Source organism: the organism of the source record quoted next, unplaced genomic scaffold, assembly GCF_019419815.1.
Source record: "Pyrus x bretschneideri cultivar Hongxiangsu unplaced genomic scaffold, Pyrus_bretschneideri_v1 Contig4, whole genome shotgun sequence".
Classification (NCBI taxonomy): domain Eukaryota; kingdom Viridiplantae; phylum Streptophyta; class Magnoliopsida; order Rosales; family Rosaceae; genus Pyrus; species Pyrus x bretschneideri.
In genome coordinates this window covers 2,121,556-2,133,968 of record NW_025999723.1, presented here as the reverse complement: position 1 = coordinate 2,133,968, position 12,413 = coordinate 2,121,556, and the positions used below count along the sequence as shown (strand labels likewise).

Below are 12,413 nucleotides of genomic sequence, written 5' to 3'. Positions count from 1 at the left end.
TGCGATCATTTTTCGTCAGATACTATTTGTCTTTAATTTTAAATAAAATCAAATGATTTCTGTGAGAATCCCTAAGATTTCACAATTTGAATCCGGATGAGATCCAAATCCGTTTTTTTTAATAAAAGTGAACCCTATGCATAATTAGTAAACATCTATTAGAGAATGTATCGGAACAGTGTGGTTCACGTAAGTAATAATTTTTACACTCTCGCAAAGTAACGTGTCCCGCTATATTAAGAACACAATCAGACTTTACAAACTGACCCCTTACTTATGAGAATAGTCTAATAATCTAAAATAGGTTGACATGTGTAAAATAAATAAATTTAAAAATAAAATATATATGATCGGTTTGGTTTAATTTTGATCAGTTTTAAAATTATCAAAAACGAACCAAACCAAATATAAGACAATTCAGTTCAAATTTTAAATTATATGACTTTTTCCTCGATCGAAATCAAACCAAATTGATCAATATAATTCGAAAAGGTTGGTTGAGTCGGTTTGATTCCCATCCTAGACTTGATACCATTCTTTTTCTTTATGCCGCATGCGCATCGCACCATATTCTCAACTCATCCTATAACACGCTTATGAAAAAACGCACAATTATCCTGACGCTTTTGGCTCTAAGAAGATCTTCTCCGGATTTACTTTGTGAGGATTTTAGGAATTCTCACATTTTAATTGTTTATTGTACATTGTGAGACCAATTTTCGTCAGATACTATTTGTATTTAATTTTAAATAAAATCAAATGATTTCTGTCCGCATGATTTCTGTCCGCACGATAAATAAATAAGATGAGACCCAAATCCCTTTTTGTTGGCTTAACGTGTCGCACGCACTTTGTTAGTAACGTACGCATTTTCGACTTGGATTACCATCATGTCCCATTCGATATCATAAATTTCAATTCAATCGCCCAATAATATGATTCCTTTCATTTTTCTCAATGCAAAAACAAAAATAAAAAGCAAAATAAAATACAAATTAATTAAAAAGCATCGCCTGCTAGCCACGCTACGACTAACAACTGGATATCGGAAACTTCAGTCTCTCGAAACATCGGAAAACAACGGAACAGCCTAGTAGTCATCGTCGTCGTACTGATCATCCTCCACTTTCTCAGCAGCGTCATCTGCAATTTTGTCCTCCATGTATTCAAAACCCTCCGCCAATGCCAGCCCACCCAGCACCCCAGCCACCGCTCCCACCGCCACTCCTGTCCCCATCCCCCCAAACTTGCTCTTCTTCTTCTCTTCCTGTCCGTACGATCCCTGCCCGTAACTCCCCTGTCCGGTCTGACCGTAAGGAGCCGGCTGACCGTACGGCGGCGGATCAGCATTGTACCCGTTATATGGGTAATCAGACGGCGGAGCAGCTGCGTAGTAAGGATTGTACGGCGCCGGAGGAGCAGGTGCGCCGTATGGTACCCCGTAAGTCGGAGGAGGAGCCGGCAAATCCCGCGAGCCAGCTGGCGGCGGGACACCGTAAGGCGGCGCGTAGTAGGGATCCGCTACACGAGGGCGTGGCTTCCTAATAGTAACCTTAACGTCAACCTTCCCGTGGGGCCTACCGGATGGTCGCTTGAGATGGAGAGTGCGGCTGGCGCGCTCGTCGAAGCCCACGTCATCGAGGACCTCGCGGAGTTTGAGCCGGGCCGACCCGATCAGGGGCTTGGTGTCCCGGTCGGATCCGGCGTGGACGATGTCGATGTGGAGAGTGGTGTCGCCGTCGACGGGGCCGGGTAAGGGGATGGTGAGGGTCTCGTCCCAGTAGGGTGACGTGTCGCCCTCCTCGTCGACGCGGCTGGAGCATTTTCTCTTGGGGTCCACCCAAACGACGGCGTAGGGCTTGACGCCCCCGTTTCGCCAGTTCACGTTCTTAAGGTCGTGGGCGGAGGTCAGCTTCACTTGAACTTCGTGACCGGACGCCATTGGTCGGTGATGATCGAGTGGTTTTCTGAGTGTTTTGTGGGTTGCGTATGGGGAAATATGGGCGGGTGTTATATATAGGTGGAAGGGGGGGAGAGTATTTGAGAAGCGAGAGTACCGTTCTGCCCTTGATAATGGTAATCAGAGTGTTTGGTGGGAGGGTATTTCAGTAAAAGAAAAAATAAGGATAGATTAAGTATATATCCGGGGAAGAATATAAGGGACTAAGCATATGTGAGGGAGGAAAATGCCAACTTTTGGCGGGAGTATCTGAGGCAGTGCTGTTTGGATGCTCTAATTAAATGCCTTTGCTTGAAAGGACCGAGGTTGGATATGGGACAAGTGTGAACACCAAATTGCAGGCGGAGGAGGGAGTTTTGGCACGGCAGATCTCAACTCCTCGGATATATTTTTCAATGTGACCGGCATAAGAAGTGGTATACCATATGTTACTATATAAATGGTGGGATATGTATGTTAAAAAGTTAATAACTTAAAAAATGAAATTTCTCACCACTTACATGATGTACCACCTGTATTCCCGTCACTATAAAAAATTTCTCCCTAGATTAGATTGGATGTCTTAAGTTGTCCTCCATTTGGAGGGTGGGAAAAAAAAAAAAACTCAAAATTTTTGGGTCCAATAATCATCTCAAAGGTATGTATTTCTTTTAACAAATGATATTATCTATTTTAAGGAGGTGGGCGAATGGGCTAAGTCTCACAATGAGCCAGCAATAATGAGGTCAAAATAGAGGACTTGGATCCTCTCCTGAGCCCAAGAAGATGATCCTCCTGACCAAAGGACTTGGATCGTTGGATGAAAATCCAACGGCTATAATTATTATAACTTTAAAAAAAATCCCTGTTTATAGCTGTTGGATTTTCATCCAACGATCCAAGTTATTTTGTCAGAAGGATTGTCTGCTTGGGCTCAGAAGAGGATCCAAGTCTCAAAAGAGGGCTCCCAGCAACAATGCTCCATCTTGTGAAACCAGGCCACGCAGGCCCCACGCAACAGCATCAAGTTGGCAAAGGAATCCTCTACGGGTGAGCACATAGCAGGCACTTTACCTACGACCTAGATGCACCCGCAGTTCAAATCCAGTGGTTCAAATTCAATTTTTCTCACAACTCAAGTTTAAATCCAGCGCCCAGATAAATCCGTTTTAAATTCAACGACTCAAATTCAATTTAATTAATTTTAACGATAATAAAAAAATATCCCATGAATCAAGTATAAATCTAATAAAAAAAATTATTAAACTTCTCCAAAAATCTATAAATACATATCCATTTGTTCATTAATCCATTAGAAAATTCAATTTTCTCAACAATTTTTTTTTTCAGATCATAATTTTTTTTTTTTACATCAAAATATTTGTAAAAAATAAAACAAGTATTGGCCCCAAAAAAAAAAAAATCAACGAAATATAAATGTTTAACAAATTATAAAGTGTGGGACCGGGGTTTTGGGGGGGGGGGGGTTGGGATGGTTTGGAAATTATAGGTCCTTACCGTTGGATAAAAAAACTACCCAACCTCATACATATATATATGAATAGTTAAAAATACGGCTAAAAATAAAATTTTAGCCCTTTGTATTGAAGATGGCCTTACGTCGAGAATCTCGAGATGGTTCAAAACTTCACATTAGACTCAGATGGCCTTCCAGATGTTCGGTTTAATTAGGCACCATCTTTGCTCAGTTCAAAGATAGTATTCGGCCCACCCGACGGAGATAGATTAAGTCAAATCAGAATATGGAAAAGTTGTTTGGCCCATGTTATAATTACCGCACAGTAATTACCAACATCAAAACCCTAAATCCTAAAACGCAAACATTATAAAGTGCCTGCAGCCTCCCTCGTAAACCCACTTCGCCTCTCACTCTCGCAGATAAACCCTAGCAACGCGGGGTACCCCTGAGCTCTCTCTACTCTCGCAGCGATGGCTCCTCCTCGAGGTAATTGAGAAAAATAAGCTTACCCCTCTTTGTAATCATCGTCTGTTTCTTTGTAAATTGTATGAAAATATGCATTTTTATTTGGGTTTTCTGGTATCTGGATGTTTTGATTTCTTTTTCTTCTGTTCCTGCTGAAAATATTGTCGATTTTTGTTCTTGGGTTAATTTGTTTTCGACAAAATCACATGAAATTTCAGTTCTTTACTATTTCCCTTCGTTTTTATCCGCAGTTTCTGTGTTGGATTTACTTTGTGTTTAAGGTTGTTATTGTTTAGATGTTTTAGCAGAAGTCAATGTAATTTGGTTTGTTTTATTCTATGTATGCTGCAAAGTGTGTTGATTTTTGTGTTTGGGTACTTTGGTTTCGACCAAGTCGATAAAAATTTCAGCTGTTTACCCTTCTGTGTCGATTTTATGGGTACTTTTTATTGTTTTTACTTTTAGTGTTTAAGATTGTTACAAGATTTGGCAGAAGTCCTTATAAGTTTTTTAGGTTTTGTTCAGGTCGTGGTGGTAGTGGTGGATTCAGGGGCGGTAGGGGTGACAGAGGTGGAAGAAGTGGAGGTAGGTCTGGTGGTGGTAGAGGTTTTGACAGAGGTGGTAGTGGCTTTAAATCCCGTGGGCGTAGTGATCGCGGACGTGGTGATCGCGGAAGAGGCCGTGGGAGAGGAGGAATGAAGGGTGGTAACAAAGTGGTGGTTGAGCCTCACAGACATGAAGGTGTTTTCATTGGTAAGGGTAAAGAAGATGCTCTTGTTACCAAGAATCTTGTTCCTGGTGAAGCTGTCTACAATGAGAAGAGGATTTCTGTTCAGGTGGGTTTCAATCATTTGCTAATTTTATTAAAATATCTGCTTTGAATCCGAATAAACCAAGATTTAAGTGTTTTGTTCTTGCAAAATTATCTGTTTAATTGAAGTATCTAGACTAATTGCTTGTTCTTTATTTTTGTGGTATGTGAATGTAATCGATAGTTACCTTAAAAGTGCATTTTCTTTCATTCAGAATGAGGATGGAACAAAAGTTGAGTATAGGATTTGGAACCCTTTCCGTTCCAAGTTGGCTGCAGCCATTCTTGGTGGTGTTGATAATATATGGATTGTAAGTCTTGATTTCATGTATTCTTGCATTTTGTTTGATGTTCATCGTCAGTCCATAATCGTTTTTAAATATTTTATAACCGTCTGTTTAATGTAGAAACCTGGTGCTAAAGTTCTCTACCTCGGGGCTGCTTCTGGAACTACAGTCTCTCATGTGTCTGACATTGTTGGCCCTGTAAGTGTTCTTTCTGATTCAGTTTCTTCAAGCTCTTTGTATTTCTTCTCCGAGAATAGCTTCTTAGAATTACCTATTGTTTTTTGTAGACTGGAGTTGTCTATGCAGTTGAGTTCTCTCATAGAAGTGGCAGAGACTTGGTAAATATGGCTAAGAAGCGCACAAATGTCATACCCATTATTGAAGATGCCAGATATCCAGCTAAATATCGGATGCTTGTTGGCATGGTTGATGTGATATTCTCTGATGTTGCACAACCTGATCAGGTTTGTTTTTAGCAATTCATGTTTTTGCTAGTAAAAGAACCTCATTTTTCGAGTCTTTTTCTTATGGGTTATGAAAGATCAAGGATTTTCAAAGGGATTTGTTTTTACATTTAAAGATTAACTAGTTAACCTGACCTGTTTTGCTATAGAATTTTGCAATTAGCTGAGCTTGAAATTTTGTGTTAATTGAAAATCGCAAACTATTGGTGTTTATTTTTGTTAACTTCTCATATTTTTTTTCGCATATGATGAGATATACTCGGATTCCCCTTCACGACATCATGGATGATGTGAACTCGAGTTTCTGATGCGTACTTTGTTCTGCATCACACTCTGCATTTCTTTTTCTCCATAAATTTTGTTGGTATGTTTATGCTTTGTCATTCCTGCAAGTTCTAACATCTTTTTTTCTACTCGTTCTGATTTTTTGTTTTCATAAAACTTACATAATTTGGTTTGTTTCCTTCTTTTGCCTGTTGTGTGTTTTTTCGTAATTGTATTTTTAAAAGTTTTATCCTTTGCAATATATTGAGCATGTGACGAACAACTCGGATTCCCCTTCAAGACAATTATGGGTGATGCAAAGACCGAGTTTCTGATGCTCCTATACTTCAATATTTGATTTTGTAGTTTTAGTATATTTTTTTCCTAATGATTTCACCTCACGTCACCTCGCCAGCCCTTTTCTCCCCTACTTTTTCATTCTCTGGTGTTGCTTGGACCCTTATCACCAATGTTTCTGACGGTGTTGGTGTATTTGGCGGAAGTCCTTGAAGGCATGGCAGTACTTAGCCTTCAAATGTTAGTTGCTTCTGAATTATGTTCACTCGGTCTAAATATATAATGCAGGCTAGGATTGTTGCATTGAATGCATCATATTTTCTGAAAGCAGGAGGGCACTTTGTTATCTCAATCAAGGTTTGTTTCTAGAATTTTGCTGGACCGTATAAAACATGAAACCTTTGGCTGGGGAAATACCTCTCACTTCGGTTGGAAATTTTCCTTTTGCCCGCATGCTTCTTTGTTTTATAAATAAAATCTTGTCTTCAGGCCAATTGCATTGATTCAACATCACCCGCGGAAGCAGTGTTCCAATCAGAGGTCAAGAAGCTTCAGGAAGAGCAGTTCAAGCCTGCAGAACAAGTCACTCTTGAACCTTTTGAGCGCGACCATGCTTGCGTGGTTGGTGGCTATCGTATGCCGAAGAAGTCGAAAGCTGGCAACGCCTAGAAATTGTCCATGATCTGCCTGTATTGGGGAGGAGAAAAAGAACATTTCGTTTACAAAGTTTAAGAATGTAAACGTGGCTCTGTCCTTCCTTCGTATTTTATCTGGTTGCTTGTTAGATTTGTCTTTCGATGTAGTAGTTCTGAACAGTTCAAACGTTGTAGACATATTTGTTTTTTTATATAATGGTTTTATTTCGTACCTGCGTAAGTAAGCGGATAGAAATAATTTCTATCCGCCGACGCCTAATATTGCTTTGAGTGTATCTCAAAGCAAAGCTTGCAGATTGCAACTGCAACTGCGGGGTTTTGCGCCATCAACCCACTGCGGCTGTTGCTCCGGCTGCGTACTTGTAACGATACGGGCTATGCTTTCTCATCCTCTTTCTTGAAGAACAAACTCTTTACAAAAAGATTTTGGATGAAGAACACACTCTTCAAAACCAAATTGATATTAACAGATAAAAGACGAGCCAAGTTATATATTTGGAATTCAACAAACTATCTTCACTTTGTACGAATTCTTTCTCATGACTTGGTACTTACTGCTGTTTTACCTTTTTCAGTTATACTAGAGAAAATCAAACCATAAATTATTATAATCATAACTCATTACTTTAGAATTCACTACATGAGCTTAAGACTGTAACACTGTAATACTTGTAGAAAGTTCAGAAACCTACACTCACAAACCCGGAAAACAAAGTACACTCGCAAAGCCCGGAAAACAAAGTACACTCGCAAAGCCGAAAAACAAAAATAATAGAGAAAAAAATTCACATAAGAGTAAATTGAAACTAAACCTATCTTAATCCTAACTCATTATTCCACTCTCCTGCACACTTAGCTTAAGACGGTTACATTTTGATATTCGTAAGTCGACAGCCCTTTTATTTTTGTTTGATAAAAGTGAAGAGTGGTAGAATTTGAAACCTACACTCACAATCACAAAGGGAAAAAAAAAAAAAAGATAAGATAAGGAAATAAAATAACAAGAAAAAGATATGTCAGAAGTGGGATTTGAACCCACGCCCTCGTTAGAGGACCAGAACTTGAGTCTGGCGCCTTAGACCACTCGGCCATCCTGACTATCTTGCTAATTGGGCTTAACAAAATTTATTTATTTAAATTGTGTTTTTTTTTTCTTTAAATCGAAAGTATTTTTAGACTGGCACAACTAAATAACCGTAGAAAACAAACAACCTCCGTATTTTTAAATGAGAGAAGAGTCTCAAAAAAATAGCATGACTAAAATCAATGAGAACGTAACAAGTGATAATCTGAAGATTATTTTTCTTACAAATCCTTTTGGCCGAATTCGTCCAATTAAGTTTTCGAAGTGCTTTTTATGTAAGTATTTTTTTCTTTCTAATTTACTCATTTTATTTACCATATGTTCATATAAGTCTTTTTCATTTATGGTTTTCATGTAAGTCTTTTCCATTTATGGTCAGATTGGTTTTTGAAGCTTGGGTTTATAGACTGAGAACCAATAAAACATTTCTCTAATTGTGTTTTGGATTTTTCAGTAGGGTAATGTGTCCGTCGCTTTGTCAAAACCTGCTCTCAATCTCGAAATACTGTCTAGTGACAGTAACATTTAGACCAACTTTTGTTTACCTCGATTTCGATACATTATTGACGATGGAAAGACAGAAAAACATAACTCTTAAAATTTTATGGAAATTCAGAGTAACTACTTGAATTTGCAATTCATAGGTTAAAAAAAATGAAAAATCTGTACCGCTGGCAGGTAATTTCCTGGGTAGATAGTTTGAAAATTCTAACACAAAAAATTACAACTAAGCAAAGCTTAATTAGGAGATTTTTTGCACTCAATAGAAAACATGATTTCATACGCTAACAACAGCTATCTCCTCGTCGCCGTAGTCTTGCCCTGTCCACTTCTTCATCCGGTCCGTTGTTTGTTCAACCTGCCCCGAAAAGTAACGATTCAGTATAAATGTTTGTGCAAGAAGTGTTATTAGAAACACGTCAAACTTTTTATTAAGAATTCAGGTGCTTTTCTAGAAAAACACTTCTACAATCGAGAAGTGCTGTTAGAAAGCGCTTTTAAACCCTTCCGAAAGCAGTCTCAAAAGCACTTGATATAGATGCCTATAAGAGAATTTAACTTACCTCCTTGTTCCAGTTGGTTCTGTAAAGTACAATCATAAGCAGCAAGGTTTGAAGAGCAGTCCCGCATATCATGCCTCCCCAAATTCCCTACAATGGTGAAGAAATTTTGGGACTATGATTGTCGAAGCCATTCGAGGAAAGAAAAAAACCAGCTAGCCAGGCATCGAATCATTTAGTAGTGGAACTGAAACCAAAATGATTTACCTTTACTCCCCATTTTGCTACATAGCCAAGAAGGATACCGAGCGGGAGCCCGATAATGTAGTAACAACCCAAGTTTACATAAGCCACCAGTCCCTGCCATCCGCCTCCGATGGCAACACCTGAAGCATGAACCCAAAACAAAAAGTTACAAGGGGACGGGGTCAGAGATGGAGTAGAACGTACATGGTTATCAAACGGATCCTAAGTAACTCGATTATTACCCGAAATAACTGGTTGGACGCTATTGAGAAGCATAGTCACTCCGAGAAGAATTGCTAGATTGGAAACAGAATGTTGCAATTCCTCGTCGTTTGTGTACAGGACAGAAAAGTAGTCTTTGGTTATCAAGATCACAACCATGAAAACGATTCCGATGAGCAGAGACTGACCAACCGTCACGTAGACTGAATATTTAGCTGCTCTTGGACGTGCCAATCCAAGTTCGTTGGAGACCCGAACACTGAAAACGCGCGAGACAAATTAAAATCAGGTCCAGAACACCTTTAACTAATGCCTCAAATTGTTTCTTGCGTTACAAGATTGCACATATGAATCTTGGGCACTTACCTTATAGCAGCATTGATTCCAATGAACAACATTGCTTCCAAACCGTTGAAATTTAAGCTGAAACATCAATTGGTCGTGTAAAAAAACTGAGTAAAGTATCAGAATTCAAGTACCGAAACGAACGAAAATCACTGGTAAGAACACTGAGGGGGAGTTATGGCCTTACCAAATAGCGAGCGAGTCAATAGAAAGTACGGCATTACTAAGGTGGCCTGTAGCAAGGATAAGAGTCATCATATACCAAATCTCCAGGCAAAGCATCAAGGCGGACTCAAGTGAAAGCCGGACAAACGCCCATATGTCTTTGAACGCCAACCACGAAAACCCTGTCCACCCTTCCTTGCACCATTTCATTATGTAAATATTTTGAGCAATCACAATTACCCAACCTGTGATGCCAAATGCAATGCCTGCACCATATATACCCCAATCGAACACGTAAATGAAGAGAGAAAGCAATCCAATTTGTACAAGAAGCGAGATAAATCCAATCCATGCAAGCACGAGAACTTTGCTTTGAGCCTGAAGGAACTTCTGGGCAGGGAAGTTGAAGGCAAGGGAGAACAACTGCGGTATGCAATATATAGTGAATGTTCCAGCAAGATTAGCCACGTCGTCATCCTGCCCGAGAAGCTTCAAAATCGGGGCGGAGAAGATATAGATTGGCGTGAGGATAACACAGCTGGTGAACAGAATGATCCAAGATCTTTGCATGTAAACGCCGAGCATGTTAACATGTCCGGCCCCGAAGGCTTGGCCACAAAGCGTCTCTAACGCACTCCCCATGCCAAGCTACAAATTTTTGTACATAATATGCATTAGCTCCTTTAGTTGAATTTAATCATGCGGTATCAACATATTTACATTTTGCAATTACGTTTGATGCATAACGAAGCTTTTTATCAGAGTACTGATTTTTACTTTCGTTTTGCATTTCTCTTCTTGTTTATGTCCCTCGAGAAAAAGATAAGTGCAAAAGAGCAGTAACAATAATAGTAAAAAACAAAAGTGGGCTTTTACCATTTTATGCAAATTCAATTTAGGCTAACTACATTTACACCCTTAAAGTTTGAAATGATTTTCAAAATGGACTATGAGGTTTCAATTTTTTGAAATGGTATCCAAAAGTTTTGTAATTGTATTAATTTACATCTTTTGTTTATTTAAATCAAGAAAGGACGTAATTTTGACTTTTTACCTCTTTCTTTTCTTGTTTGAGGGAAATGAACAGATTAACCCTTTAATTAAATTAAAATAGTAAATAATAATTTCATTAGATTTTATAATTATTTAGATATAAACCATTGAATTAGATTTTTTTAAAGAAATTGATTTATCCAGTTCTGTGTCATGTATCTTCCTCTCAATCTCAATATCACGCACACAATTTTCATCTTTTCCTAGATTTTCTCAACTGTGAAACAAAGTATGAAATATCCAAATTTAAACAAGAAACACCGATAAAATATATAGATATTTGGTATATATATATATATATATATATATAATAACTTTGAGCAGTGGTACCTAACACTTAAGAAAAGAAGAAAAGCAATGCAGAAGAATGTAAAAGAAAAATACAAAGTAAAATTAAACAGAAAAAAAACGAAAAGTTAGAAATCTCAACCAGAAACATATATACAAATATAAATGTAAATATATATATATATATATATATATATATATTTTAAAATTTTTGAAGATCTGTACTTTAAGCAAGTGTTTAAAATATCCCCGAAATTGTGAAAAATTAAAGATCTAATTTCATCTATATTAGAAGGATATAGGAAAAACAATGAGTATCTACCGATATTTACCGATTCATTACATAAATTTTGCCAACTTTTGAATTTTTATGAGAAATTTATCTCTAATTTCGACTAAATCTAAATGAGTTGATACACTCATCTCCTTACAAATTTTCATAATTTCCTTCGACCAACTAATATTGATGTATCTAATGATATTTTCAGAAATTTACATATTGATATTTTCACCAATATTTTAAACCATGCTTTAAACACATAAAAAGACGCTACTTCCATGTTTTGAAATGTGAAACAATGAATGTAGACGCGAGTTAGTCTGATTCCGTATCGGAATCCTACGTCTGAATTTGAATGTCCCTCCCCGTAAATTAAATCATTTAAAATCGAATACCGCATTTTAAAACTAATGAAATGTAAATGAAAGCTGAAAATTATGAAAGGAAATTACCATGAAGCCGAATGAGAAGGTGCAGATGACGGAGAGAGAGATGGAAACGGCGGAGAGCTGGAGGTTTCCGAGATGGCCGACAAACATGGTGGTAGCTGTGTTGTTGCCAAAGTTGCAGATGATAGTGAAGGCGATGGGCCCCGCAATCTTCCACAGCTTCTTGGTTTCATTCCACGCCACCGACCGAGCATCCCTGAAGTTCCTCACCGGCTCGTAGTCATGGAACTCGCCGCCGTTCACTGCGGGAAGCAATGGCGTCTCCATTTGCGTCTGTAGTTGTTGCAGGGACACGTGTACGGACCTGACGAAACTGGAGGTCGCTGCCTACCGGAGAAGATGGTGGTTTTGGGTGTTTGGTTTGGTTTGGTTTAGGTTTGGTAGTGGAAAATGGAAATGCGAAGTGTTGAGGTTTCTGCGTTACTTATATACTTATTAAAAGCTGCATGCTCTTCATATTGCTTTGCTTTTGACTTTTCAAAACAAACTTCCTTTGTGACAAAGAGTTCAAGGAGACTTGAAGAGTCTCATTCTCAGAGAATCTCGTTGGAATTTCACTTCTTGTTATCGTTACAAAATTACAAGTATGATATTTGGATTATTGTCAACAAATTAAT

The 12,413-nt window shown here is 38.3% G+C and overlaps 3 protein-coding genes and 3 non-coding genes across 6 annotated transcripts; 3 read left to right on the top strand and 3 right to left on the bottom strand.

Annotated features, from left to right (window-relative positions):
• Positions 1–918: 918 nt before the first annotated feature.
• On the bottom strand, positions 919–2,005 carry LOC103958232 (WW domain-containing protein C11B10.08). The gene has a single exon (XM_048565481.1). The coding sequence runs from the start codon at positions 1,940–1,942 to the stop codon at positions 1,091–1,093; it is 852 nt and encodes a 283-aa protein (XP_048421438.1). The 5' UTR covers positions 1,943–2,005; the 3' UTR covers positions 919–1,090.
• A 1,746-nt stretch (positions 2,006–3,751) lies between these two features.
• On the top strand, positions 3,752–6,874 carry LOC125468871 (rRNA 2'-O-methyltransferase fibrillarin 2-like). Its single transcript, XM_048565480.1, has 7 exons — positions 3,752–3,905; positions 4,410–4,720; positions 4,911–5,006; positions 5,103–5,180; positions 5,270–5,446; positions 6,296–6,364; positions 6,497–6,874. Exons 1-7 carry the CDS (start codon positions 3,890–3,892, stop codon positions 6,674–6,676), a joined length of 927 nt encoding a protein of 308 aa, XP_048421437.1. The 5' UTR covers positions 3,752–3,889; the 3' UTR covers positions 6,677–6,874.
• On the top strand, positions 5,686–5,758 carry LOC125469019. Its single transcript, XR_007251341.1, has one exon. It is a non-coding gene; the product is annotated as a small nucleolar RNA snoR60 (small nucleolar RNA).
• On the top strand, positions 5,977–6,049 carry LOC125469020. Its single transcript, XR_007251342.1, has one exon. It is a non-coding gene; the product is annotated as a small nucleolar RNA snoR60 (small nucleolar RNA).
• Positions 6,875–7,677: 803 nt separating the features above from the next.
• On the bottom strand, positions 7,678–7,761 carry TRNAL-CAA. Its single transcript has one exon. It is a non-coding gene; the product is annotated as a tRNA-Leu (tRNA).
• Positions 7,762–8,311: 550 nt separating this feature from the next.
• Positions 8,312–12,167, bottom strand: LOC103958229 (protein DETOXIFICATION 35-like). Its single transcript, XM_048565479.1, has 7 exons — positions 11,800–12,167; positions 9,749–10,374; positions 9,583–9,639; positions 9,237–9,475; positions 9,016–9,134; positions 8,812–8,898; positions 8,312–8,606 (listed from the first exon to the last, which is right to left on the bottom strand). The coding sequence occupies exons 1-7, from the start codon at positions 12,061–12,063 to the stop codon at positions 8,526–8,528; spliced, it is 1,473 nt and encodes a 490-aa protein (XP_048421436.1). The 5' UTR covers positions 12,064–12,167; the 3' UTR covers positions 8,312–8,525.
• Positions 12,168–12,413: the final 246 nt, after the last annotated feature.

Bases quoted from the DNA above. Each gene is read 5' to 3' on its own strand.
- LOC103958232 (XM_048565481.1), bottom strand. From the start codon at position 1,942: ATGGCGTCCGGTCACGAAGTTCAAGTGAAGCTGACCTCCGCCCACGAC.
- LOC125468871 (XM_048565480.1), top strand. The intron at 5,181-5,269 runs GTAAGTGTTCTT...TGTTTTTTGTAG, and splicing joins TGTCTGACATTGTTGGCCCT to ACTGGAGTTGTCTATGCAGT. The intron at 6,365-6,496 runs GTTTGTTTCTAG...TCTTGTCTTCAG, and splicing joins ACTTTGTTATCTCAATCAAG to GCCAATTGCATTGATTCAAC.
- LOC103958229 (XM_048565479.1), bottom strand. From the start codon at position 12,063: ATGGAGACGCCATTGCTTCCCGCAGTGAACGGCGGCGAGTTCCATGAC. The intron at 9,640-9,748 runs GTAAGGCCATAA...TTGATGTTTCAG, and splicing joins ATTGACTCGCTCGCTATTTG to CTTAAATTTCAACGGTTTGG. The intron at 9,476-9,582 runs GTAAGTGCCCAA...GCGCGTTTTCAG, and splicing joins GGAATCAATGCTGCTATAAG to TGTTCGGGTCTCCAACGAAC.